The sequence below is a fragment of the Protopterus annectens genome, chromosome 7.part1 (genome assembly GCF_019279795.1).
Source record: "Protopterus annectens isolate FY-2018-M chromosome 7.part1, PAN1.0, whole genome shotgun sequence".
Classification (NCBI taxonomy): Eukaryota; Metazoa; Chordata; order Ceratodontiformes; family Protopteridae; genus Protopterus; species Protopterus annectens.
The window spans coordinates 385,151,385-385,177,995 of record NC_056740.1 but is presented as its reverse complement, the minus strand read 5'-3'; the positions used below and the strand labels follow the sequence as shown (position 1 = coordinate 385,177,995).

Sequence of the window (26,611 nt, the reverse complement as noted above, 5' to 3'; positions counted from 1 at the left end):
AACTCTCAAGTTAAGTCTCTACCCACAATACCCCTCTTTCCATTACCTCAGATCTCATTTGCCACTCTGAAAATTGGACGTGTCAGCCAATACTCTCAGATAAGTGCTTTTATTTAGTGTTGTCTTCTAGCGATTTTGCTAAAAAAACTTGTATGTTTTTTTTCTTTTTGATAGCCTCTTGACATCTCTGAGTGTTTGACTGTTTTCTGTTGTCTTCTACCCACTCCCCTTTACCTAACGGTACTTCTTGTTACCATCATTGGTAACTTGCTTTCCCTCCCTTCTCTCTTTCTTACCGTGGGTAATCTTCTCTCCTTTCACCCTTTTGGGTATTCCTGGCATATCATTGTTGGTAGTTTTTGACAAAAAAACTTCCTTTTCTTTTCTTTTTTCCTCATATTACCTATTTGTATGTGTCTGTGAGTGTGAACTGGATATGGCAGTAAAACAGAAAGGAACTTCCAGCTTTAAACAATGTTAGGACTGTGGCAGAAAGATGTCCAATTCAGATGGGCACCTTTCTTGCATTTACTGTTTGGGTGCCCCCTCCTGTAGACATTACATGTAAAATTTGTCAGGGCTTTAGTTACCTGTACTCTAGCAGAGAGACGTAGTAAACTCATCTTGAAAGGCTTGTTGAAATGTTCATTTGATTAAGCCCTCTCTAAGGCTGAGACTTCTAAATCTTTAAGTAGAAAAAAGCCAAAGTCAGAAACAAAAAAGAGAAGTCATTCTGTGCTGACCTCCCCATCGGCACATGAAGTAAAGTCTCATAAGTCACAGGTTCCATCTGTCTTCATGGAACAGAGAGCAAAAATACTTAAACTGACGGATTCAACTCCTTTGGTACTGACAGTGGCTATGTCTCCATTGGTTCCAGCGGTCATGGCACGGACCACTGTTTCAGCGCCAATGACCACTTCGACACAGACAATAGTTTCTGCACCAGCATCACTTTTTTCTCATTCGATCCTGACTTCCCCTTCTGCACAGCAATCGATGGTGCTGAAAGTCGAGTCAGTTATGCTTCCCAGGACTAAATATTCCCCTTTGGTAGACCCATTCTTGGGTTAAATCCCCCAGCCCCTTTCTTGATAGATCTGAATTGCCTTTGGCAATGTCGATCCGATCCTTCAGGAGTCTCTCTGAATTGGATGTAGTTAGGCTGGTGGACCAGCTTTTGGCACCGAGGGGCCTTTCCCGCTCCTATACAGACTTCTCTCCCTCAAGGAGCCGAGGCTTACTCTCCAAGGACTCCACCAGTTCATCCTCCTTCAACCTCCTTCCAAGGCTTGGAGCCCTCCACTTGATGCCCCCTGTACCAGCTACCTTGTTGCTGATGGTGGACCTTACCTCGGCACCGGGATCATCTCTGTTGTCTTCAGCTCCTTTGGATCCATTGTACACCCCAGACTGTGGTTTGGCTGGCTGATCCCAGACCATTTGTACAGTTCCAATTGTTTCTACGGCACCATCTATGGCTCTCAGAGCTTTGAAAGTTTTGACCCCTTCCTCGGCTCCTGTTCTGGATGGCGGTTTATCGGGGCAGGGTGTGACCCTGGTTCTGAGGTTGTCTTTCTCGGTTCTGGACTCCCATTCCTCTTCAAATGGGCCTGCATTCCAGATCATGGGGAGAGCTTTGGTCTCAGCATGCTCCCAGCTGGCTCCTTCCTCGTTGGAGTACCATATTTTTGTATCATCTGGCTCGCAGCTGTCACAGTCTACTATGTCTGGACAGTTGGCACAGGAGTTGCAAGACACCCCTGTTCAGGGTCCCCCCCTCCTCGGAGTCTCCCTCAGAATTTGCCCCTGAGGAGTAAGAGGAAACACAGGAGGAAGCATATAGATTCTCTAGAAGAATCAGTCATAGACGACGCAAATTATGATGAGGGGGAAGGTTCCCCCTGGTCAACCCCTGAAGATGTCTCCTTTGGAGACAATCTGGAAATTCTGAAACAGAGGGGTGATTGGAAGTCCTCAAACCCATCCTCTGAGAAATCTGTATTCTTGCAAGCTTTTCATGCCCGCCCGTCTAATTCTTGGGTGATCCCACCCGCTGATGACCTAATTAAGCTGATTGTTCAGCTGGAGTGGGAGGCTCCTGGTTCCACAGTGCCCATTCCTCAGAGACCAGATAAAATTTTGACAGCCCCAGAAGACCAACCACATTGGAGTAAGGGTCTAGCAGTGGATGCCATGGTGGTGACGGTGGCCACCAAGAAGGAACTCGCTGAGGAGAGTTCTACTGTTCATCCTCCTAACCGAGAGTCTAGAACAATGGACAGATTTGGGAAGCAAGTTTTTTCCGGATCAACCTTTGTTAATAGGTCCTTGAACTTCTTGGTACATTTTACTAGACTCCAGAGGGATCTGATAACTGAGCTTTCAGACACCCTTGCGGGAGCTGTATCTGACAAGGTACAGGACAAAGTTGCCTCCCAGCTTGCTACCCTGGAGTCTGTCTCAAACTTGTCCGTGCGGCTCATCGTCCATGCAGCCGAAGGGACGTCGAAAGCAGTGGATACAGGTGTTGCCATAAGGTGACATGCCTGGATGCTTTTGTGTGACGTTGTGGAACCCTTCAAATCTTCCGATATCAACACTACGGTTGACACATCCTCTTTGTTTGGCCCAAAAGTTAGAGACACATTAGCCATGTGTGAGAAGGACAGAAAGACCCTTTCTGTTGTGGGTGTTCGTTTTTCTATTCCTCAACGATCCTATTCTAGGAATCGGAGGAGTGGGAAAATGTTGTTTAAGAAATCCCAAGGGCCTTTTCCCAACACATATGGTTGAGCAGATGCATCCTGCTGCCTCATAAGTGGTCTCTCAACCACAACATAGCGATGAAGATTTTTCATCGTTGGGGCCAGGCTTGCTGTGATCTGTTCACCTCTCCAGTAAACAACAAATGCAGCAGCTACGTTGCGTTGCCCTAACAGTGACTCCCTGAGAGATGCACTTCTCCTTGATTGGCCCCCCAGGACTTCTTTATGCCTTCCCCCTATTTCACTAATTCTCCAGTTTTTGAGGAAAGCCCAAATGTTGTGAAACAAGGTATTTCTCATTGCACCCTAGCCCAGCCAAGTCTGGTTCCCCTTTCTCTGGCCTCATCTGGTTCACCGCCCTTGGATTCTGGACCCAGCTTCAGACCTGTTATCTCACCCTCAGGGCTTGCTGCATTCCAACCTCCAAATTCTCAAGCTGACAGCTTGGTATCTCCAATTCTGGTAATTGCCAGGCAGGATACCTTATCCTCTTCTGTACAGAGGATTCTTCTGGCTTCCCATAAACCATCCACTAGAAAGCTTTACCAAAGTAAATGGAAAATATTTTCCATTTAGGCCTGCTCGAACAACATAGATCCCTTCTCAGCACCAGTTGATAAGGTCCTGAAATATTTAGTGACCTTATTTGAATCGGGAGCCTCTACTTCCACAATTAAAGTTCATTTAGCCACTATCACCAGTTTTCCTGATGGACTTGAAGAACATTCCTTGATGTCTCGTTTGTGCAAAATTTTTCTTAAAGGCACCTTACATTTAAAGCCCCTTCAAAGACTCTGTGGGGCCATGGGATTTAACATATGTCTTAATTTCTGCCAGCAGCCACTTGCAACCTCAGGTTTTTGTCTTGGAAAACCCTCTTCCTGATGGCTATCATGTCTGCCAGGAGAATTTCCAAATTGCAAGCTTTGTGTGTGAAGCATCCTTACATCATTTTTCACAGGGAGAAAGTGTCGTTAAGAATCAACCCATCCTTCTTCCCTAAAGTGGTGTCAGAATTAAATATTAACCAGTCTATAGACTTGCCGGTCTTCTTTCCAAAATTTTCAAACAAAAGAGAGAACTGCTTACACCTGCTGGATGTCCACAGACAATTACAATTTTACCTGGACAGAACAAAGTCTTCTAGAAAATCAGACCAATTATTTGTATCTTTTTTAGGACCCCACATTGGGTAAACTGGTATCAAAAGTTACCTTATCAAGATGGCTTAGAGATTCTGTTACCTTTGTCTACAGTCAGAATAAACTCAAACCACCTGCTCCGGTTAGAGTGCATTTCACCAGATCTGTTTCCACTTCATAGGTTCATAGGTTCATACTAGGCTATCTGCCCAAGGGCATTTATAAGCCTAGCCAGAGTTTTGTGGCTTTCGCCACCCCTTTAGTTTGGAGGATACTATGCCCATTATTTTGCTGTGCCTCTGTCAAGCAGTGACACTGAGATAATCCCTGGGGTATATCTGCGATCTCCCATCCATTGGTCAAGATTTCTCTTGAGCAAAGCCACTTCAGCTGTCTTTCATTCCAAGGCCTCCATGGAAGAAATATGTGCAGCTGCTACATGGACTACTACTCATACCTTTATCACTCATTACAAATTAGATATGGTCTCCAGGGGAAGAGCATCCTTTGACTCTATGGTACTCGGGAATATCCTTCCTTAGGGATGCCCAAGACCTAAGTACCTGGGGACTCTGTCAAGAATGAATGAAGATTGACAACATGAGATAAAGAAGTTATGTCCTTACCATAATGTTCCATCTGTGTTGTCGATCTTTATTCTTTCTTGACATCCCACCCTCCTGCCCCCTCCAAGAGACTTTTCTGGAGAATCAGACCTAACCTTGGAATGTTACAGAGTTATACCTTAGACAGGGCTTCTGTATTTTCTCTACTTCACTGCAAACTCGATCTGAGATAATGTGAAGAGGGGTATTGTGGGTAGAGCCTTAGCTCGAGAGTTTTTGGCTGGCTATGTATAATGGCTGAGTCGATTTCGAGAGTTTGGAACCATACCCATCTGTCAAGAATGAATGAAGATCGACAGCACAGATGGAATCTTATGGTAAGGACATAACTTTTTTTTTTGAAGTTCACGTTTAAAGCATCATGTGATAGTATAGATTTTTTTGATGATTAAGTGAATAAGAAAGATTTGAGTCTCTAAGGGACTAACTTATACAAGAAAGAGATTAAAAGAAATGCACTTCTGCATAAATGTAATATGCACCCTGGCCAAGTTACTAAAAGTTTTTTGAGAGGTCAATTTTTCAGGGTCATGAGACTTCACAGTGATGATGCTGACCTCAATGAAGCCTTTACCAGTCTTAAAGCTGAGTTTCTAGATAGAGGCTATAGTGTTACAGAAATTGATTGTTGTGTAGAAGAGGTCTTAAAAAGAAGAAATGGTAGGGGGAGACGTTATTTTTCCAGGAAAAATAATGAGGAACAATGTGATGATATTGATAAGGTTAAGAACAGACCTGTTTTCATGTTCTCCAATGACATCAGTGTAGTTTGCGATATCTTTAAGAAACACTGGTACATCCTTTTTAGCCAATCCTGATGTGAGGAAAGTTATTGATACACAACTTAAATTTAGTTTTAGAAATAACTTGTCTTTAAGACGGCAACTCTTATAGGAATTCAATTAACACTTAACATACATACAGAATGGAAAGGAACGTTTAAGTGTAATGTATGTTCTGCTTGTAGTCATATTCTGACTTGCACTTTGTATATACATAAGAAAACTGGCTTTGAAAATTTTTAGATATTTTCAGCAATTGTAAGACTAAGAATATTGTTTATTATGCGGTATGCTCGGTTTGTAATACTTTTTATATTGGCAAAACGAACTGAGCATTTAAAGATAGAATATTGGAACATTACAGTGATATTTTAAAAAGTAAAGAAATGAATGCCTTAGCGAAGCATGTGATTGCCTGTAGTGTTCAATGTTTTTAAATTTTTCGTACTTGAAATAGTTTATGCTAATGATAGGGATGTAGTGTTCAACGTTTTTAAATTTTTCGTACTTGAAATAGTTTATGCTAATGATAGGGAAGGTGATCTTAAGAACAAAACTGTATGAGCTGAGCAGAAATGGATCCTTTTACTTAAAGCCTTTGTTGAACCAGGATTGAATGATAGGGTGTCAGTCAAAACTCCATCGAAATCACTCCCCACTTCGTCACTGATTTAGAGGGCTTGCAATCTGAGTGAACCAATTGGTGGTTTACTGATTGAGTGCACATTGAATGAAACAAGGGGCTTGATGCATAGAAGCTTTTGTAGGATGTACTTGTATCTTGTGTTCAAATACTATGAATGAATGAATTTTTATAATGTGATGAAGCAGTGTGTTGAACTGCCAAAGCGCTCACCATTTACTGTTCTTTTTATCTTATTTTATTAGAGTTCGTCACTGGAAGCCGTGGTAGTTTGGAATTTTTTTGTTTTTTTTACTTAGTACGTTGTACCTGCTCCGTGCTCCTACTCAGCAGCTCTTGTTTTTGTTAGAATACTTGGATAAAAAACAAATACTTTTCTGTACTCTTTTTCCTTTTATGTTTACCAACTATCAGGCCTCCTCCAATGTGTTTTGGGCCCAGTATTTCCCTTGTACTTGGTATTTCCAGTACAAGAGTGAGAGGCAACTAGAGAAGCCAATGTCCAGGTATCCATAGAGGTGTCGGTCTGCATGTGTCATTGCAGGGGTGTCTCTTGCTTTCCCTTCCTTTTACATACTTCCATTCACAAATTACAAGGGGTGCCATCACCAGCTTGGGATTCCAAACCCATGGCCACTGCCCTAGCCATTGATGCCTTACGAGCCTTTGCTTTCATGGTGACAGTCAGTTAACCAGAATTACTGTTCCTTTCCCCAGGATGGGCGAGATAGCACTGGTCACCAGTTACTCAGCTGCCATGCCTGGTTGTTCCAGTGCCCAAGCTACTAGTCAAACTTTGGTCATCTGGTCTGTACTGAGGACTTCATTCTTCTACACCACAGAGCTAAGTTAGAGCCAGTACTTTTTTGTAAAGTTATTTAACTTTTTTATTTATTTTGCAAAATGCAGAGGTGAACATGAGCTAACTAAATAAGATCTCATAAACAAGTTAAAAGTAAACTTTTCTGGTACTTTGCCAAACTTCAACTTGTAATTATAGATTCCTTAACTTCAGTGTATATTTGAAATAGTGTATAAGTGAAATGGGTCACACAGCTATGAAACTTTTGAGTTAAAAGGCATTATTCATACACTGATTCGACGTATGTAACCACTGAAAGTTGTAAGTCTGAATTACTTAAACAAGGGAAACATGACACATGTCCTCAGTACTCCTGACTACTAGATTTCTTGAAAATTGCAGTAAGTGTGTATTCTATGTTATTTATTAAGCGGGTAAGCCTACTGGTTACAAATGTCCCTTTTCAGGTGTGACCTGGGAGTATTGTCTAGTTAAATTACTTGCTCAGGGTCATATTGTTTGCGAATGGAAACTGAGAAAATCAAAAACAGGGCTACAGGATGAAGTATATTAACAGCACGTAGCCTTAATCATTGAGCCAAACTCGCAGACACATTTAATTTGTAAATGTACAAAATGACATGTTGAAGTACTTGCTTGTTGAGAATACACTTCAGGTAATATCTTTATATGTAAAAAAATGGTTAAAACATTGTACATGCAAGTTCATAGCAGTATAAAATACAATTAGTGGGTAAATATTGTGTGGTAATGGTCCAACTCGTATTAACTTGACTTACCATTCTCCTCCTCAGGTGGAATATCAGTGTGATGGATTTCTGGAGAAGAACAAAGACACAGTATTTGAAGAGCAGATTGCAGTCCTTAAAGCTAGTAGGGTCAGTGTTTATTTTACCTGTACTAATATTTTTCTTAAATGTTTATAACATCAAAAATAGTGACAGTTGTTTAAGATGGCAAAAGTAGCATCTCATATTCTCCACTTCACTTTTCACATTGTGTCTGCATTTGGTATTAGACACTGTTTCATTTAAAAGTAGTAAAACAGACATAAAAGGACTTTGAAGATGTGTCCACTTGAACTTGAAAATCATGGTAGCATCCCCTTCAAGCACAAATACGTTAACAAAATTACTTCTGCTCAGTCAGTAACAGTTAATCTGAACGGATAGAATTTGCCCACACCCCTTTTTTTTTTAATGCCAGGTTTCTTCATAGCATAGGTTCATAGGTAGGTACTAAGCTATCTGCCCGAGGGCATTTATAAGCCTAATCAGAGTGTGTCAGCTTTTGCAGCCCCATTGATTAATTAACTGAGCCTCTGTCAAGAAGAGCCAATGAAGTGATCCCAGGGGTGTATTTTCTGTTACCCATCCACTCGTCAAGGTTTCTCTTGAAGAGTGTTAGTGAGGGGCTCTGCCTAATGTAGTTAGGAATTTTGTTCCAAAGCATGGGGAGTCTCTGTGACAGGAATCTATCCCTCCAGCATGTTCTATTTATTGTTGTGGTGAGGTTTAGCTCACTAGAGCAAGTGGCTCGCAGTGACTTCGACTTCTTTAGGTGGAGCATGTCCATCAATTCTGAGTTGGACATGGCTTTTTAAGTCAGGCAGAGATCACCTCTGAGTAAGCGATATGCGACTGAGTAAAGCTGGAGTTTTTCCAGTCGGGCTGCATAGGACATATGTTTGAGGCCAGTAATCCTCTTGGTGAGGTACTTTTGTGGTCTTTCCAGCTGTTGGAAGTGTCTTGTGAGGTACATCCCAAATGGGGCATTGTACTCTATGATGGGTCTGATGAGTGATGAGTAGAGGGCCACTATAACCTCTTTATTTCTAGATGCGAACCCTTTAGTAATTAGATGGGCTACATAGAAGGATTTCCTAACTACGTTGGCAATATGATTGTCAAAGGAGGGATTACTATCTACGTGGGTCCCCAGATCTCTTATTACCCCTTCTTTATTAAGGGGGCTGCCACCTATGTGGTAATTCATGGGTGTTTTGTTTTTCCCAAACGGGATGACTATGCATTTTTTGACATTTAGCTTGAGACCATGACTTTGACACCAGGTGTCCGTCTCAGTAAGGCCCTTTTGGAGAATGTCCGTGTCAGCCGGAGAGTCAATTATGGCTCCCAGTTTGCAGTCATCTGCGAACTTGGTTAGACACAGTCCTCCTGTGTTTGCCTGTACTTCTGAGAAGTATATGCCAAACAGTAGGGGTCCCAGGACCGAGCCTTGTGGGACACCACTTGTGACTGGTTTAGAGTCGGACATGGAGTCCGCTGTTCTTACCTGAGTTCTGTCTGTAAGCCAGTTGGCAACCCATCTCATGACGTAGGGGTTTATGTTCAGGCTGGTGAGTTTTTCTATAATTCCAGAGTGGGGAATGGCGTCAAAAGCCTTGGCGAGGTCAAGGTAGGCTGTCTGAACTACCTTCCCCTCATCTATGTTCTTGGTGACTGTCTCAAAGAAGTCAGCCAGGTTTAGTAGGCATGATATGCCCTTAACAAAGCCAAACTGGGCCGGGTCAAGTGTTTGGAGGTTCCCAATGTCTTTGTTAATGAGTTCCATGATGCTGCGCTCCATAGCCTTGTAGACCAGGCTAGTCAGACTTATGGGGCAATTGTTACCAAGGTCAGTTTTGGCCCCTCCTTTGTGGAGCGGAATAACCATTGCTGTGCGCCATTCTATGGGCACATAGCCTGTGGAGAGGCTGAGGCTGAACAGTGTGTTTAGGTGGGGGGGGGGGGTTAGTTCATTCTGTAGGTTGTGCAAGATGCAGCCTGGGACACCATCTGGCCCCATTGACGCTGTACTTTTGGCTTTTGAAAGGGCTGTTTTCACCTGTGCGTCTGTGATTTCCAGGACACTACACTTTTCCGGTACTATTGTGGGCCCTTTTGGGGGTGAGAGGGGGGTGAAGTTTGCACTGAATCTATCTGCCAGGATGTTGGCAATATCAGTGGGTTCAGTATACTTTGTGCTATTTTGCACTAGCTCAGAGCATATCTGTGAATTGTCACTTAGATTCTTGACATAGTTAAAGAAGGCTTAGTGGTTATCTTTCGAATCCTTGGCTATTTTTCTTTCTAAGTTAGCCTTGGAGGATTTTATGAGGGACCTTAGTTTCTTACTGATACTGATCAGGGATGTTTTCCTTCTTGGGATTTGCTTTTTTTCTGAACTAGCTGCTAAGTATGCAGTGGGGTCTATATTAGAAACGCAAAAGCTGACTTTCGCAAATACATTTTCATCGACACATAAATGTTGATTTACGAAAAGAGTGAACAGCGAAAGTGAGAACGTCGAACGTAATACCTGAAGCAACAGTGCCATACAGGTAAGGTAAACCTAAATGAACAAACGTAAAGTAAAACACTTTTCTAAACGTTTTTGGAGGGGGAGAAAGCTCCCCTGCATCACCCTACTTAAATATACCAACTCCAAGATTGCACTACAGTGGGGAAAAGGATTTATTTCCTCATCCCCACGATCACCCTGCTGGCCAAGGAAATACATTCGGCATTCTCACTTTAGCTATTTTCATTGTTTGCTCTTTTCATACATCGACATTTATGTGTCGAACATGTATTCGCGAAAGTCATATTTCGTGTTTCTAATATAGACCTGTATGCAGTGTACTAGTCCTTACCAGTGGTTCTGAAATGATGAGGCCATCCTCCCTGAGGAGGCCTGGGTCTATTTCAGTAGAGGCTGAAGCAAGTCAGAAAACATTGATAACTATTTTGTATTAATTTACATAAGTTTATGCTAAATGAAGTAGGGTAATAGTCAATGAATATGTGTATTTAAATACAAACCAGTTAAACATGAATAAAAATGATGTATTAACCCAAACTTGATTATTTTGTGCACGTGTGGGGGGAGTTAGTGTGTTTCTGAACAATGCAGGAACAGCATATGCTCTTTTGTATAAGTACAATTTGGATATCTAGGGAAAGCTCAATTTGAAACAGCCTGGGAATTTGTTGTCTAAAAAAGTGCAGATCATTATGAAATGACCTTGTGGAAAAAAAATGAACTAAATGGATCCACAAGGAAAATGTTATGGTGCATGATGTGTGCAGTGCCACCCTGGCACTTGGTTATAAAACTGTTACTCTATCTCAGACTAGCATGCTTCATTTTATGTTTTTTGGCCAAAGTACCTAACTTTCTTGTACAACATATATTGTACATTTATGCTGTTTGGAGAAGGTGGGACAGAGGAAAGTATTTTTTAGTGAACCAAATGATATAATAATTGCTATTTTGCATCCAGTCTTATTTTTCTGGTGTACCTTTTATCCCTCATTTTATGTGCGATTATGACACAGTAACATCTTTCCTGTCAGCAGAATTTTACTGAAAGCTGTCTTTTCAGTTTGATGTATGTGAATTGGCATGTGATGTGCTATCCGCTGTTTTCCTTTTCCCAGCACAACTCTTGGATAAGGAGTGAGTGAGAGGTGTATCTTGCAATGTTAAGTTGTCAGTCTCGCCTTCATTCTTGCTGGATGGGTTCGGAGCCGAACCTCGGCTCCGACTCGGCCTAATACTAAAGCTCGAGAGCTATTTTTACCGGCTCGAGGCTATGCTATGTCCCATAATGCTAAACGTCATATACCCAGATCTCGTTTGCCGCTTCAGCTACGAGGTTGCGTTTTCACCGGCTTCAGGTCGTATTTAAGATTTTTTACATTTATAGTTAGTTTTTTTGATAGATTTTTTTCCCTTAGACCCTTTCTAGTAGTGTTAGTAGTCTCCTGACTTGTCTTCCCACCCCTTATTAATAGTTTTTCCTTACTTTTTCACCCTTAAGGTGGTTAGGCCTCCCCCCCCTTTTTTTTTAGTAGTTTTGTACAGGTTCCATTCAGTAGAGTGTGTGTGTGGAATTTTGTTTTGTTTTATTGTAGTAACTTTGAGAGTGTCCTTTCAAGTGTTGTGTGTGTGTTTGTTGTGTCTGGTAGTCTTGTCTAGACTTTGTTGTCCCGCTCCTGTGGTATCATGTCTAAGGATACCAAGATATCGGGATTCAAGAAGTGTGACTCGTGCTGTCAGAAGATGTCTCTGACAGACGGTCACACTTCTTGTGTGGATTGTTTGGGCCCTCTGCACCTGCAGGACTCTTGTTCCATCTGTCATGCTTTTAGCCCAAGAGTCCTACAGGAACGCAGAAATAAGCTCATCTTAAGGAGCTTATTAAAGCTCGAAGGTTCTCCTACCAAGCCTCTGTCAGGAAAACCTTCTAAGCCCACCAAACCGTCGGCTCCATGTCCGGAGCCGGCGCCGAGCAGACCTTCTTCTGCCTCGTCGGTTCTGGCCGGAACCGATACATCGAGGCCTCAGTCGGCTCCGACCTTGGTGTCGGAGCCGTCTCCAAGCCTAAAGCGTTCCCGATCTCCTTCATTGGAGTTGGTCAGGTTGGCTCCGAAGTCCCCTTTGCTGTCGGAGCGGAGCCATAGGTCTCACTCCTCTAGATCTTCCAGGCTTTCGGACCACGATCTCGAGAGGGTAGTCAGTAGGCTTTAGAAGTCGTAGGCACTCGCCCAGTTATTGCATAGCCCGTCTCAACAGACAGCGGCTTCCCCAACGCCTGCTCCAGTTCCTCCTCCGACTATTCCTTTGAGCTCGGAGCCAGAGGCTGTTGGGGTTGGTACCGTGGGGGCGTCAAAACCGATTCCACCCTTATCGGTTCCTTCGTCGGCTCCGATCCCTTCATTGGCTCCGTCCTTGGAGGGATCCAGGTGCTGGGACTCACTCGTCGGTTCCGAGGGGGTGAGTGGCATCGGACCCTTGTCCGACCCCGTTCTCCCTCTCGGAGCATCGGCGCAGGTGAATTCGGCCCCGACATCAGCCTCGGAGCCATCCCTCTCGGTGCCGGGAGGAGCTCTCATCTCTTCGGAGCTGGGTCCCTCTTCTCTGCTTGATAGGGGCGCCTTTGAGGTCATGAGGAGCGTGCTGGCTCCTATACCAGCGCCACGGTTGGTCCCATCGGCCCCTCTTTCCATGGGTGCCTGCTTCGGCCTCTGCCTACCCTCACGATCCCAAGCGTGGAGAACCAACGCTCCAGGTTGCCCCATTGGGCGTATCCTCCTCTTCTGAGGCCTCCCCTGATCTTGCGGGGGAGCCCCCTCGGAAGAGGACATGCAAGAGGAAGCATGTGGACTCCCCGGAGTCAGTGACATCTGACACCAACCTGAATGATTCGGAAGGGTCCCCAAGGTCCCCCTCTGAGGATGTCTCATTTTCTGACATCCTAGAGATCCTTAAACAGAGGGGGAACTGGTCTGCCCTCAACCCTTCCGAGTACGAGTCCGTGTACCTGGACACGTTTGGTTCTCGCCCTTCCACTCATGGAGGTGGTGGCTCAGAAGGCGTGGACGGCTCCGGATACTATGGAACCAACTCCCCGGAGCCCCACAAAATTTATTACAGCCCCTTCGGACAAACAGTTTCTCACTAAGGGCGTCCCCGTTGATGCCATGGTGGTGGCGGCAGCCATTAAGAAGGAGTTGGCTGACCCTTCAGTTCCTGTCCATCCTCCTAATAAGGAATCTAAGACTGTGGATAGGTACGGCAAGCGGATGTTTTCTTCAGCGACCTTTGCCATGCGTTCGCTGAATTATTTGTGCCATTTCACCCATTTTTAGAGAGACCTTCTCAAAGAACTAGGTGATACCTTACAGGACCCATCAGCTGCAGGGTCTCAGGAAAAGATCAACTCCCAGCTAGGGAACCTGAACTCTATTGTTAACTCCTCCATGCGGCTTATTTCCTATGCCGCCGATGGAGCGAGTAGGGCTGCAGGCACGGGCGTTGCTCTAAGGAGACACACCTGGATGCGGCTTTGCAGCTATGCCGACCCCTTCAAGACGTCCTTCACTAACACCCCCTTTGACGGTTCTGCCTTGTTTGGACCTCAAGTGAAGGATACATTGGCCAGGTGCGAGCAGGAAGGCAAGACTCTCTCTGCCGTAGGAGTCCGTTTTTCTACCCCTTCTAGACCATACCCTAAGGGTCAGAAAGGTGGAAAAATGTGGTTCCGCAAACCTCTGGGAGTACTGCCTGATGCACGTAGTGAGCTTCTCTCCAGAGGCAGAGGAGGGAACAATAATAGATGCTGCCCGAGGGGCAGGGGGGTTCCGCAGAATCAGGGTAGCAGAGAATCTTTCTCTTACAAACCCTTCCAGCACCCCTGAGGAGCTGCCCGACTGTCCACCTTCGGAGGCAGTCGGGGGAAGACTGTCACTGTACCCAGAAGCCTGGCATTCCCTTACGCAAGACATATGGGTATGGTCGATCATATCCGACAGTTACAGAATTCCCTTTATTCACACCCCACAATAGCCAAAAGGGCCCCCTCCAGATGTTACACCTGGTCTGAGGGATCTAGCAGCACTAGAAATTTCAAAGCTGCAAAGAAAAAGGGCCATCCAGCCAGTCCTAGCAGACCAGCAAGGATCCGGACTCTACTCCAAGTTCTTTTTGGTACCAGGGGACTGGAGACCTATTTTGGATCTCAGCATGCTGAACAAGTCGGTTCAAAGAACGAAGTTCCGGATGGTCACGCTACAGTCCATTCTACTCTTTCTGGGTCAGGACAATTGGATGTGCTCTATAGACCTTCAGGATGCGTACTACCATATCAAGATGAACAGGCGCTCCAGAAGGTTTCTCCGCTTCCGGCTGGAAGCCAGTCACCACCAATTCAGAGCCCTGCCCTTTGGCCTCACCACAGCCCCCAGGGTGTTTACCAAATGCATGGCAGTGGTCGCCGCTCACCTGAGATGACAAGGATTCCAGGTGTTTCCATATTTAGACGACTGGCTCCATACTGCCACCACCAGGCACCAACTTACGCTGTACAAACGTGCAAAGCACTAGGTATCTCTATAAATTTCGAAAAGTCTGCATTGTCGCCTTGTCAGTCTATTACCTTCATAGGCGCCATTTTAAACACAGTGGACCTCTCAGCAAAACTACCTACACAGAGTTTCAGACATTCGTAACCATGTTCAGATCCTATTACAGGAGAGCAGAGTCGAAGCCAGATTTGTACTAAAAACACTTGGTCTCATGGCAGCAGCAGTCACTTTACTCCCTCTAGCGCGTTTTCATATGCGGAATATGCAGTGGATGCTATTTTCCCAGTGGTCCTTTCAGCAGCTCCCCATGTCTTACACCATTTTAATCACTCAGTCATGCAAAAGACACCATGCTTGGTGGACAGTCTCCCCTCAGGTCCTCTGGGGCAGACCTGTGGTCCTTCTTCCTCCTGTTGCCACTGTGACAACGGATGCTTCCCTGATCGGTTGGGGGGGGCATTTTCGGGGCAGGACAGTCCAGGGCACATGGCAACCCTTTGAATGCCACTTGCACATAAATGTCTTGGAAATGAGAGCGGTACTTTTAGCATTGCAGGCCCTTCAGGACTTTCTACCCACTGGGACTATTGCAATTCTAACAGACAATATGTCTGTAGTGTGGTACATTAACAAGCAGGGCGGAACCAGATCCTACCCCCTATGTCGAGAAGCACTCAGACTTTGGCAATGGGCGATCTCTTCTCAACGGTTTCTGGTAGCAACGCATATTCCCGGGAAGTCCAACGTCATAGCGGACAGACTGAGCAGAGCCATTCTCATGCCTCACGAGTGGTCTCAACCAGATAGTAGCGGAAAGAATTTTCAGAAGGTGGGGTCAGCCTTGCTGCGACCTTTTTGCAACACCTCTAAACAGCAAGTGCCCAGACTTCTTCACCCTCTTCCCTCTCCCAGGTCTAGCCCCCAGAGACGTTCTAGTTCACGATTGGCCCTGGGGTCTTCTGCATGCATCCCCCCCCCCTTTTCCTTGATTACTCAGTTAATCCAGAAAGCGACTGCCTTGAGAGCCAGGATGATCCTCATTGCCCCTTACTGGCCTTGACAAATTTGGTTTCCGTTCCTGCAATGCCATCTACTGGAGCAGCCCTGGCATCTGGACCCAGTGCCAGATCTTCTGACCCATCAATCGGGTGGGCTGCATCAATCCCTTCGATCTCTCAACCTCACAGCTTGGTTGCTCCACTTCCAACCCTAGCCAGGCTTCCCCTTATCTCTCAACCAGTTTGCAATATCATCCTCGCTTCTCAGAAGTCTACCACCAGAAAGACTTATACTAGTAAATGGAACCGCGTTTCTCTGCCTGGGCAAGGGAAAAACATGTGGACCCCTTTACTGCTCCTGTCCAGACAGTTCTAGAGTTTCTAGCAGAGCTCTTTCGATTGGGCTCCTCCTCAGCTACCATCAGAGTTCAACTGGCAGCTATTGCAAATTTCCACGTTGGCTTGTCAGAGACCAGCATCATGTCCCACAAACTTTGCAAAGCCTTTTTAAAAGGAACCCTTTTACTTAGGCCCCCGGTTAAGGACCCTCCCCCACCATGGGAGTTAAATTTGGTACTATCTTCTTTAAGTCTTCCTCCCTTTGAGTCGGCAGCTTCTTGTTCGTTGAAGTTGCTCTCGTGGAAAACACTCTTCTTAGTAGCCATCACCTCAGCAAGACGGGTCTCGGAACTTCAAGCCCTTTGCATTCACCCTCCTTATCTTGTTTTTCACAAAGACAGTGTGTCACTTAGGACTAATCCATCTTTTTTACCCAAAATAATCTCAGAGAAAAATCTGAATCAGACCATAGATCTTCCAGTCTTCTTCCCAAATTACACCAATAGAGCTGAACGAAAGTTACATTGTTTGGATGTTCACCGTCACTTACACTTCTACCTGGATAGAACTAAGCAGATGAGAAAATCAAACCAGCTCTTCCTCTCTTATGCGGAAGGGAAGCAAGGCCAACCGGTCTCTAAGGTAACCTTATCCAGGTGGTTGTCCCGTCTTATCATGTTGGTCTGTCAATTGAGCAACAGGGAACTTCCTACTAAGCCTAGAGCCCACTCAACCAGAGCTTTAGCTTCTTCAGTAGCCTTTCAGGCAAGATTGCCGATGGATTCCATTTGCGCAGCGGCCACTTGGGCCTCTCCTCATACCTTCATTTCTCATTACAAGCTCGATATGGCCTCCAGAAGTTGGGCTGACTTTGGTTCCACTGTACTCAAGAGTTTGTTCCATTGAGCCACCCAGGACTTAGGTGCTAGGGACACTGTCCCATCCAGCAAGAATGAAGGCGAGATTGACAACTTAACATTGAGAAGTTATGTACTTACCATAACGTTCCATGTTAGTTGTCTTCTTCTCGCCATCTTTCTTGCGTCCCACCCTCCATCCCCCTAGCCTTGGAAGATCTAGAGTACCGTCTGAGAGTTATTGCTACTTCAGTTATATCCCCAGTTAGCTTTCTTGCTCCTTCCTTTTTGCTAGCTCTTCTAGAGGGGTTTATATATATATATATATATATATATATATATATATTTATATATATTTGTATCTTTGATTAGGTGGATTATTCTCTGTTGTGGTGGGACATATATGTCCATAGTGTTAGCTATCAAACGAGATCTGGGTATATGACGCCTAGCATTATGGGACATAGCATAGCCTCGAGCTGGTAAAAATAGCTCTCGAGCTTTAGTATTAGGCCGAGTCGGAGCTGAGGTTCGGCTCCGAACCCATCCAGCAAGAAAGAAGGTGAGAAGAAGACAACTAACATGGAACATTATGGTAAGTACATAACTTCTCATTTAGCACTATCCAACACTAAGTTAATGAGGGACAGTGGGTTTGTAATCCTTTGCTCTTGGTGTTCTGCTCAGTGTTTTTCACCATGGATGCAGTTGTTATGGGAGAAATACAGTGTGTGCTATCAAACTTTGAAGGGTAAATATTGTTATTGTAGATTTTTTTATGTTAAAGAACGTGCGGGCCTCTTAAAGTCTTGCATGACCTTTGAAACAGTGGAAGTTTCAAAATGTGGTTGGTACAAAGCCCTTGCCAAATCATATTGAAAGAAGGAACAAAAGACATGAACCATACTGGTGGGCAATATAGAATCATACATGAAAAATGAGAGAGTATTTCAGAGTTTCAAATTCATTAGCAAAATGGAAGACTGTTGGCTCTAATCCTCAGAAGCTAGTAAGCTGGTTAGTTAAAATGGTACAGGGTATTCCATCACCAGCCTTCCTCATGTACATTATTTCCATATCTGGCTCAGCCACATATCTGTCTTCTAGTCCTTACACATGCTGTTTTGAGGCACTGCCATTATTCTTCAACTCCACCTATTTTCTCCTTTTCTTCCCGAGTTGCTAGAGCCATGAGTAAGTCATTGAACTGTTGTGCTTTCTCTCAAAAGTCAACTTTCAGGTCTTCAGCCTAGTCTGTGTTCCCCTTAGAGCCTTCTCTGTCCAGTGGTTGTTGCTGATTGTGGCAACTAGTGGTTTATGCTGTGGGCCGACTGGTTCACTGGGGATGACTTTGCAATCACTGATGCTACCCCAGTGCCCTTTCCTTACTAAGAGGAAGTCTGCCTGAGTTGTATGTTGGCCACTTTTGTATGTGATCTTGTGACTGTCTCTCTTTCTGAACCATGTATTGCTACCATCAAGTGATTTGCTAGACAGAAGTCCAGAATGGCCTCTCCTCCTCTATTCCTGTTGCCCCAGCCATGTGGACCCAGGCAGCCCTCATATCCTGTTCTCTGTCCCAGTTATGTGCATTCAAGTCACCCATTATCAATACCGATTCATGTTGCTTTGCTTTATGTAGTAGGTCCTACAATTGCTGTATGAATGTACTCTTTTCCTCACCATCACAACCCTGCTGTGTGGCATAGGCTGAGATTATGAATACTGCCCTATCATTACACTGTAGTCTGATTGCCTTGAGTCTGTCACTAATTCTGATGACATCCTCACTGTTTTCAGAAGCCTCTCCCTCACTACAGTTCCTACACCATTTTTAGCCTGTCCTTCTCCAGAGTAGTAGACTCTGGATCCCAAACCAAGTGACTTTACTGCAGTGCCTTTCCACCTTGTCTCTTGGATAAATAGGATCTCCAGCCTCCTCATTACCATCATGTCATCCACTTCCAAGCCTTGTCTTGCCAGTGAACTAGCATTGTTATATATACCTTTTGTTGTATTTGGTGTGCCTTTTGTATATGTTTCTTCACTGTTGGTACATCTTTCAACCTATCTTGTAGGTCTGTCTTCTCCTCTTTCAGCTGTTCCTGTTAGGGGTCACCACAGCGGATCATCTGTTTCCATTTCTTCCTGTCCTCTGCATCTTGCTCTGTTACACCAACCACCTGCATGTCCTCTGTCACCACATCAGTAAACATTATCTTAGGCCTTCCACTTTTCCTCTTAACTGGCAGCTCCATCCTTAGCATCCTTTTCCCAACATACCCAGCATCCCTCCTCAGCACATGTCCAAACCAATGCAATCTCACCTCTCTGGCTTTGTCTGTAAACCGTCCAACCTGAGCTGACCATCTAATATACTGATTCCTAATCCTGTCCATCCTTGTCACACCCAGTGAAAATCTTAAAACCTTTAACTCTGCCATGTCCAGCTCTGGCTCTTGCCTTTTTTTCAATGCCACTGTCTCCAACTCATATAACATAGCTGGTCTCACTACCCTCTTGTAGACCTTCCCTTTCACTCTTACTGGTACCAGACTGTCACAAATCACTCCTGACACTCTTCTCCACCCATTCCAGCCTGCCTATACTCTCTTCTTCACCTCTCTTCCACACTCACCATTACTGTGAACTGTTGATCCCAAGTTCTTAAACTCATCTACCTTCACCAGCTCTACTCCCTGCATCCTTGCCATTCCTCTATCCTCCCTCTCATTCACACACACATATTCTGTCTTAGTCCTGCTGACCTTCATTCCTCTCCTCTCTAGACCATATGTCCACCTCTCCAGGGTCTCCTCAACCTGGTCCCTACTCTCACTACAGATCACAATGTCATCTGCAAACATCATAGTCCACAGGGCCTCATGTCTGAGCTCGTCTGTCAACCTGTCCATCACCACTGCAAATAAGAAAGGGCTCAGATCTGATCCTTGATGTAATTCCACCTTCACCTTAAACGCATCCGTCACTCCCACCACAGACCTCATCACTGTCACACTACCTTCATGCATATCCTGTACCACTCTTACATACTTCTCTGGCACTCCCATCTTCCTCATACAATACCACAACTCCTCTCTAGGCACCCTGTCATATGCTTTCTCTAAGTCCACAAAGACACAAAGCAACTCTTTCTGACCTTCTCTATATTACTCCATCAACACTGTCAGAGCAAACATTGCATCTGTAGTGCTCTTTCCCGGCATGAAACCATACTGCTGATCACTAATCATCACCTCCCTACTTAACCTAGCTTCTACTACTCTTTCCTTAATTTCAAGCTGTGACTGATCAATTGTATCCCGCTGTAGTTACTACAGCTCTGCACATCACCCTTGTTCTTAGATATAGGTACCAAAACACTTTTTCTCCACTCCTCAGGCGTCCTCTCACTTTCCAAGATATCATTAGACAATCTGGTTAAAAACTCCACTGCCATTTCTCCTAAGCATTTGCATGCTTCCACTGGTATGTCATCTGGGCGAACAGCCTTTCCATTCTTCATTCTCTTCATAGCTGTCCTTACTTCCTCCTTGCTAATCTGTTTCATTTCCTGATTCACTCTCCCCACATCATCCAACCTTCTCTCTCTCTCTCTCTCTCATTCTCTTCATTCATCAGCCCCTCAGAGTACTCTTTCCATCTGCACAACACACTCTCCTCGCTTGTGAGTATGTTTCGCTCACTATCCTTTATCACCATTACCTGCTGCACATCTTTTCCAGCTCGGTCCCTCTGTCTAGCCAATCGGTATAGGTTTTTTTCTCCCTCTTTAGTGTTCAACCTTTTATGCAACTCTCCATATGCCTTATCCTTAGCCTTTGCCACCTCTATCTTTGCCATGCGCCTCATCTCCTTATAGTCCTGTCTACTTTCTTCATCTCTTTGACAATCCCACTTCTTCTTCGCCAGTCTCTTCCTCTGTATACTCTCCTGTCCTTCCTTATTCCACCACCAGATTTCCTTGACCTCCTTCCTCTGTCCAGATGTCACACCAAGCATCTTTCTAGCTGTCTCCCTTACCAGCTCTGCTGTAGTTACACAGCTGTTCGGTAACTCTTCACTGCCCCCCAGTGCTTGTCTTAACTCTTCCCTGATCTCCAGCTCAGAATCACCCTTTTTCAACTTCCACCATTTAATCCTTGGCACTGCCCTCACACTCCTCTTCTTGATCACCAATGTCATCCTACAGACCACCATTCTATGCTGCCTAGCTACACTTTCCCCTGTCACCACTTTACAGTCTCCAATCTCCTTCAGACTGGCCCTCCTGCATAGGATATAATCCACCTGTGTGCATCTTCCTCCACTCTTGTATATCACCCTACGCTTCTCCCTCCTCTTAAAATACGTATTCACCACAGCCATGCCCATCCTTTTCACAAAATCCACTATCATCTGACCTTCAGCATTGCTCTCCTTAACAATGTACCCTACCCATCACGTCCACATCCCCTCAGTTCCTTCACCAACATGCCCATTGAAATTCACTCCAATTACCCGTTTCTCACACTTGGTTACACTCACCACCACTTCATTTAACTCACTCCAAAATTTTTCTTTCTCATCCATCACACACCCAACTTGCGGACCGTATGCACTAACATTCATTATTGCACCATCAATTTCCAGCTTCATAAACATCACTCTATCTGACACTCTTTTCACCACCAAAACACTCTTGGCATACTGTTCCTTCAGGATAACCTCTACCCCATTTCTACTGCCATCTACACCATGATAGAACAATTTGAACCTGCCTCCCATACTATACCAGTCATACTGCCAACTTTCAAAGTTCCTACACTCAAACTTCCTCCTAACCTTCCTATTCTCTTCCTGCCTCCGGGCATGCCTTCCCCCTCTTCTCCTTCGGCAACAGTAGCCTAATTTCTACCAGCACCCTGTTGGCTAACAGTACTGATGGAGGTCGTTGTTAACCCGGGCCTCGACCGATCCAGTATGGAAATCTGTATTGTTGTCCGCATATGTCATTTGGCAGAGGTTTTACACCAGATGCCCTTCCTGATGTAATCCTCCCCATTTATCTAGTCTTGGGACCAGCACAAAGAAATGCACTGCTTGTGCATCCCCAGTGGATGGGTTCTGTCTTATAAGTCTGTAAAGTGTGCTATTATGTTAGACTTTTTAAAAAGAGGTATTCTCCTCCTCCCAAGTCTCTTTTACTATGTCCAGCAATCCTCAGTGATATCTCTCATGTAGTACCTCTGATGGGGTAAACCCTGCTTAAGCTTAGGGTGTCTCTCATAACAAACAAGATAGGGAAGTAACTAGCCAAGTGTGTACCATTGTGTGTTCTGACTTTCTTTAGCATCAATTTCAGACTTTTGTTAAATAATTCTCCAATCTCATCAGCTTGAGGGTGGAGGTGTAGGGAGGCTTGCCTCCTGTTGTTTGCTGAAAGTGACTTTCCGTGTTTTTTTTTCCAGTTGTCTGTAAGGTAAAAATTGCTTGGGTAATCATGAATCATTTTTCTTGAGGTAAATTCTGGAACCACATATGTAACTCTGTTCCCTCTAACTGGAGTTTGTACAGAGATCATAATCCCTGATTAGAGCAATAATTGAGTACAATGAGTCCTTTGGTATATATCTGTTAAGGCATTTGCAATAGCTGGAGCAGCCACAGAGGTCACGCACTAAAAGAATACAGGGTGCAAATATGTTGTATGCTGACTGTTTCAAAATCATGTCCCTGTACTTAGACTTCTACAGACTGATGAGGGGCAGTCTATGCCTAACCTACAAGGTATTCTCCAATACAGCCCTAATGAATCTGCTGCACATTTGCAAAACAAACAGCATTAGAATTACCCGATCTAAGGATCTAAACCTTGTCTGTGTAATAAACAAAGCATGTCTGAGGAACAGATATGCGTCTCAGAGATTATCCCTTCTCTGGAACAGATTCATCATTCATGTGAAACACAGCTCTTCCCTAACCCTGTTCAAATGCAGTTTGGACCAGTGGATGGCATATTCACTTCTGACTTGTTGCTTGCAGCCCTTATGGACAGGAGAAGTTTGTAGATTCCCTAAGACTCAAGCAAATACCAAAGCCATCATAGCCCCTGGGCATTGGTAATTGGGAAAAATTGAGGCATGAATGACTAAGGTTAAAAAGGCTCAAGGGCCATTAGACGAGTAACCTTCTATGATTCTATAAGGGTCCAAGAAAGGACCAATTTGCTTGTCTTGTTGATCCTTTTATTCTAAGAATTAGTTTAACATGGTTACTATATTCCTTAATTAAGTATTATTGTGTATATAGTTGACTAAAAATTGAGTATTTCTATGTCTTTTCTACTGGGCATGTTTCTTTCATGTCATAGTCCTTATCTCAGGTAAATCCAGAATTTCTCTTTTATAAATGTTATTTTTCTTGCCAAATTTTTTGTAGTAAAATATTATACTGTAATTCTGTAGTGATTATAATAAATGTTGAAAGTATTAGTGAAAAAAGTCTTTAAATAGTTAACTGTCCTATTTAAAAAAAAAAAAAAAATAAACTTATTACTTTTGAGAAATCAGTCATTGTATGTTGGAGATGACAAAGCATGTCTTTTTGTGACTTTCGATATGATCACATGCATCTTAGTTACTCTAACATAGGCAAGATGTTCGTCTTCCATAACCATACTTCCTGAGGAAAATATTGGGCTAATTGACAGACATTGTAGAAATCATGAAATATATGAAGGAGCCTTATACCTATCTGTTTTAGTACGTAGCCAGTACAAAAACTTTTCTTTCTGGAGGAGAAGCATCATTGCCTTGGTTAAACCCAAAAGTTTTGATTCAGTGTTCAGTGACCTGTCTTTGACGATCATCTATTAAAGGTAATTATACTTGCTCAAAACTGTACTTTCCCATATTCCTGTTATAGAAGAAATGCTGTTGTCCTACTTGTATAAGTGACGTATTGGCTATGGTGGCTTCTGGTTGTAAATTTGCATTCCTTATCTAACTGGTTGTGATATTTTGCTAAATATGATTCTGTTATCTTGTTTGTGGTGCCCTCCTAATTGTGATGCTGTATTTCATTGTTTTCATTACTTTTATTCCCTTTCTGCTGATGGACTTTTACAATACAGAAGGTAAATCCAAAGATGCTTTCTTATATGCATTCTTATTTTATCCTAGAGCAACAGAACCTCCACAGACAAAGATAAACTAAATTTGTCCCGTACCTAAAAGTATGCTGTTGATTGTATTGTCTTAGATTCTTAAGAGATTGATGTACATGGTGGCATTTGCCATTAGTGTTTATTTATATGAATGACTGTCAGTACAGTCAAGCTGACTGGTTTGGTTCTGTTGCTTTTGGGGTGAACTTGCATGGTACCTTTTACTTTTCATCTTACTGGTTGTAAGTTCTAACATCACTACTAGCATGTAATGTTTCTTGAGCACATGTTTTACACACTATGTCAAGGTGCATGGTAAAACTTTAGTATGTTTTTTGAAGTTGTTAAATGGACTGACTATTAACCTAAGCAGATGTATGCCTTATAAAAATGTTAATCTAGACTTCCTGCATGCTCAAAATAGTAATGTTTCTTATCATGTAACACCCACCTAAATAACTATAGCAGAATATCTGCACATTCAGTAACAAATTGAATGTAAAATATGCATTTGTGTTGGTTTTACATTTAACTGCAAAAAACAGAGTGATTAATTATAACATTTTAACTAAGTACAGAACATTACATTTATATAAGCGAATGTCTCTCAAGGTGCCTGACAGCTGTTTTGTTGGGTGAAAATAGCAGTGTTACAGGGGTGTGTGTATTTGGATAGAAATATGCATGTAAATTTGACAAATTATTTCAGGGTTGGCATTCAGCAAAGTATCAGGTGCAACTTAATTCCTTCACAACATATCAAACCGTACTTCCCACACAACAGGCCACATCACCTAAGTGCTTCTCAATCAATAGCCTTACTCTGTCCAGTACTTTTTAACTCCACCCCCCCCACACACACACACACACACACATACACACACTTCCTTTCCTTGGCTCTCATTACCCCACAGCATTTCTACCATGAAAAATAATCCTGTAACATGTACATTTTTTCATAGTTGTTGCTAAAACATTTTATTATACAGTTATTGTTTTATATTGTTACTTTCTGGTCTGTTTTTGATTTTTACAGCTTACTGCCTCTATGTTCTACTTTTTCTTTGTGAGCTAATTCACTCAGTCATTACCTGAAAACTGTCAGCTGTGATCAGTGTTTTACTCCAATAAACAAATGTAAAATTAAAGTAAAATAAATACAGGAAAATTGGAGTAATAATATTGATTGTAAGACAGATTCCGGTAGATAGAAGAGGGGGAAAATAATGGTAGAGTTGTGGTAGTAAGGGGTTGCTGGCAGAGGAGGAGATTATACTAAATGTGTCAATATTCCACATAAAACTGCTGTTATGAAGCTTAGGAGAATTTTGGAGAAGTAAGATTACAGCAGAGAGCTATTACTTATTCATGGGATTGGAACCTGATTTGCAATAGTGAATATATATCGGGAGGGTCTAAAAAGGAAACTATCACAAAAAAAAAAGAAAATTGTTGCAGAAGGATGTGAAAATTTATGGTATGGAAATGTGAACTCACCTGCAAGAACTTTCTTAATTTATATATATTATTCCCCAGGATGAAATAACTAGGCTAGACTGAATAGAAATTATATTTTGCTGAAGCATGTGTATTTAACTGAAAGCTTTGAGACCTATCCAGTAACTATATCAGATCATGCAACAGTAATAAGCAAGTTAAAGATGTAGGGTATTGATGTAGAAATGAGAAAGTGGTACCTCTCCTCATCTGTTAAAGAGGGGGGGTTAAGGAATGGGTAGTGGATATTATTTGATTTTTATTAGGATAGAGTGAGTGGGATAAAATCCAAATGTAGTCTGTAAACATGGTAGGAGTAAGTGAGAGATATGGGGAATAAGGAGGTGTAGCTCAGTGGTAGAGCACATCCTTTGCATTTATGAGGTCCTGTGTTCAATTTCTAGCAACTCCGTAGCACTTTTGAGGTTGAGAATGACATAGTGGTTAAGGTGTTCACCTTACATAACAAAGTACAGGGTTTGATTCTCATCATTGAAGGGAAATTGGATAAGCTTAAACTGTCCTGCAAACGAACAGTGTACAATTTAGTTTTATTTAAAGATAGCCAGTGCACTTTCTCTTCGGTTTAAAAGTTAATCTTTTCTGAAAGCTTACAAGCTGATTTTCATATCTGGATGGGGAAAAAAGCTGAGAAAAGAACAGGCAGTAATTGATGTAAGAGAGAGCACAGGCTGTAGCATGCACTTTAGCATGAGTAACCTTAATTTTAGGATAGATAATGCCTGTAGGTAGATCCATCAATTTGAGGTGGTTGTTCTCTTCTGGAAGGTTAAACTTCATCTTTTGAAGATGTATATAGTTTTGTACATTTGTTCCAAATTAATAGGGGATGGGGTGTTTTGTATTTACTTTTTTGTTTGAGGTTTTTCATAAAAGCAAAGTCTTAAAGTGTGACAGATTCAACTGGAGATGAGAAGAAACAACTGAACAAAATATAACTCTGACAACCATTATTATATGCATGTAACACAAAAGGTGGAAATAGACATTCAGAAAAAAGCTGTCATGTATAATAGGTGGGAACAATAGTTTTTTTTTAATGTGATAACTATGCTGTCCATATTATTATGGAATGT

The 26,611-nt window shown here is 43.1% G+C and overlaps 1 protein-coding gene across 14 annotated transcripts in view; it reads left to right on the top strand.

Annotated features, from left to right (window-relative positions):
• The window catches only part of MYO5A (myosin VA), a 4,204,798-nt gene that overhangs the window by 2,716,917 nt on the left and 1,461,270 nt on the right, over positions 1 to 26,611 (top strand). For 7 of the 14 annotated variants that reach the window (XM_044078829.1, XM_044078826.1, XM_044078835.1 and 4 more), the window contains exons 14-15: positions 7,579 to 7,662; positions 11,003 to 11,005. In XM_044078829.1, coding sequence (XP_043934764.1) covers positions 7,579 to 7,662; positions 11,003 to 11,005 — 87 coding nt within the window. The remainder of the gene's footprint in view (positions 1 to 7,578; positions 7,663 to 11,002; positions 11,006 to 26,611) is intronic. The other 7 variants (XM_044078834.1, XM_044078828.1, XM_044078840.1 and 4 more) reach the window with 1 other exon arrangement.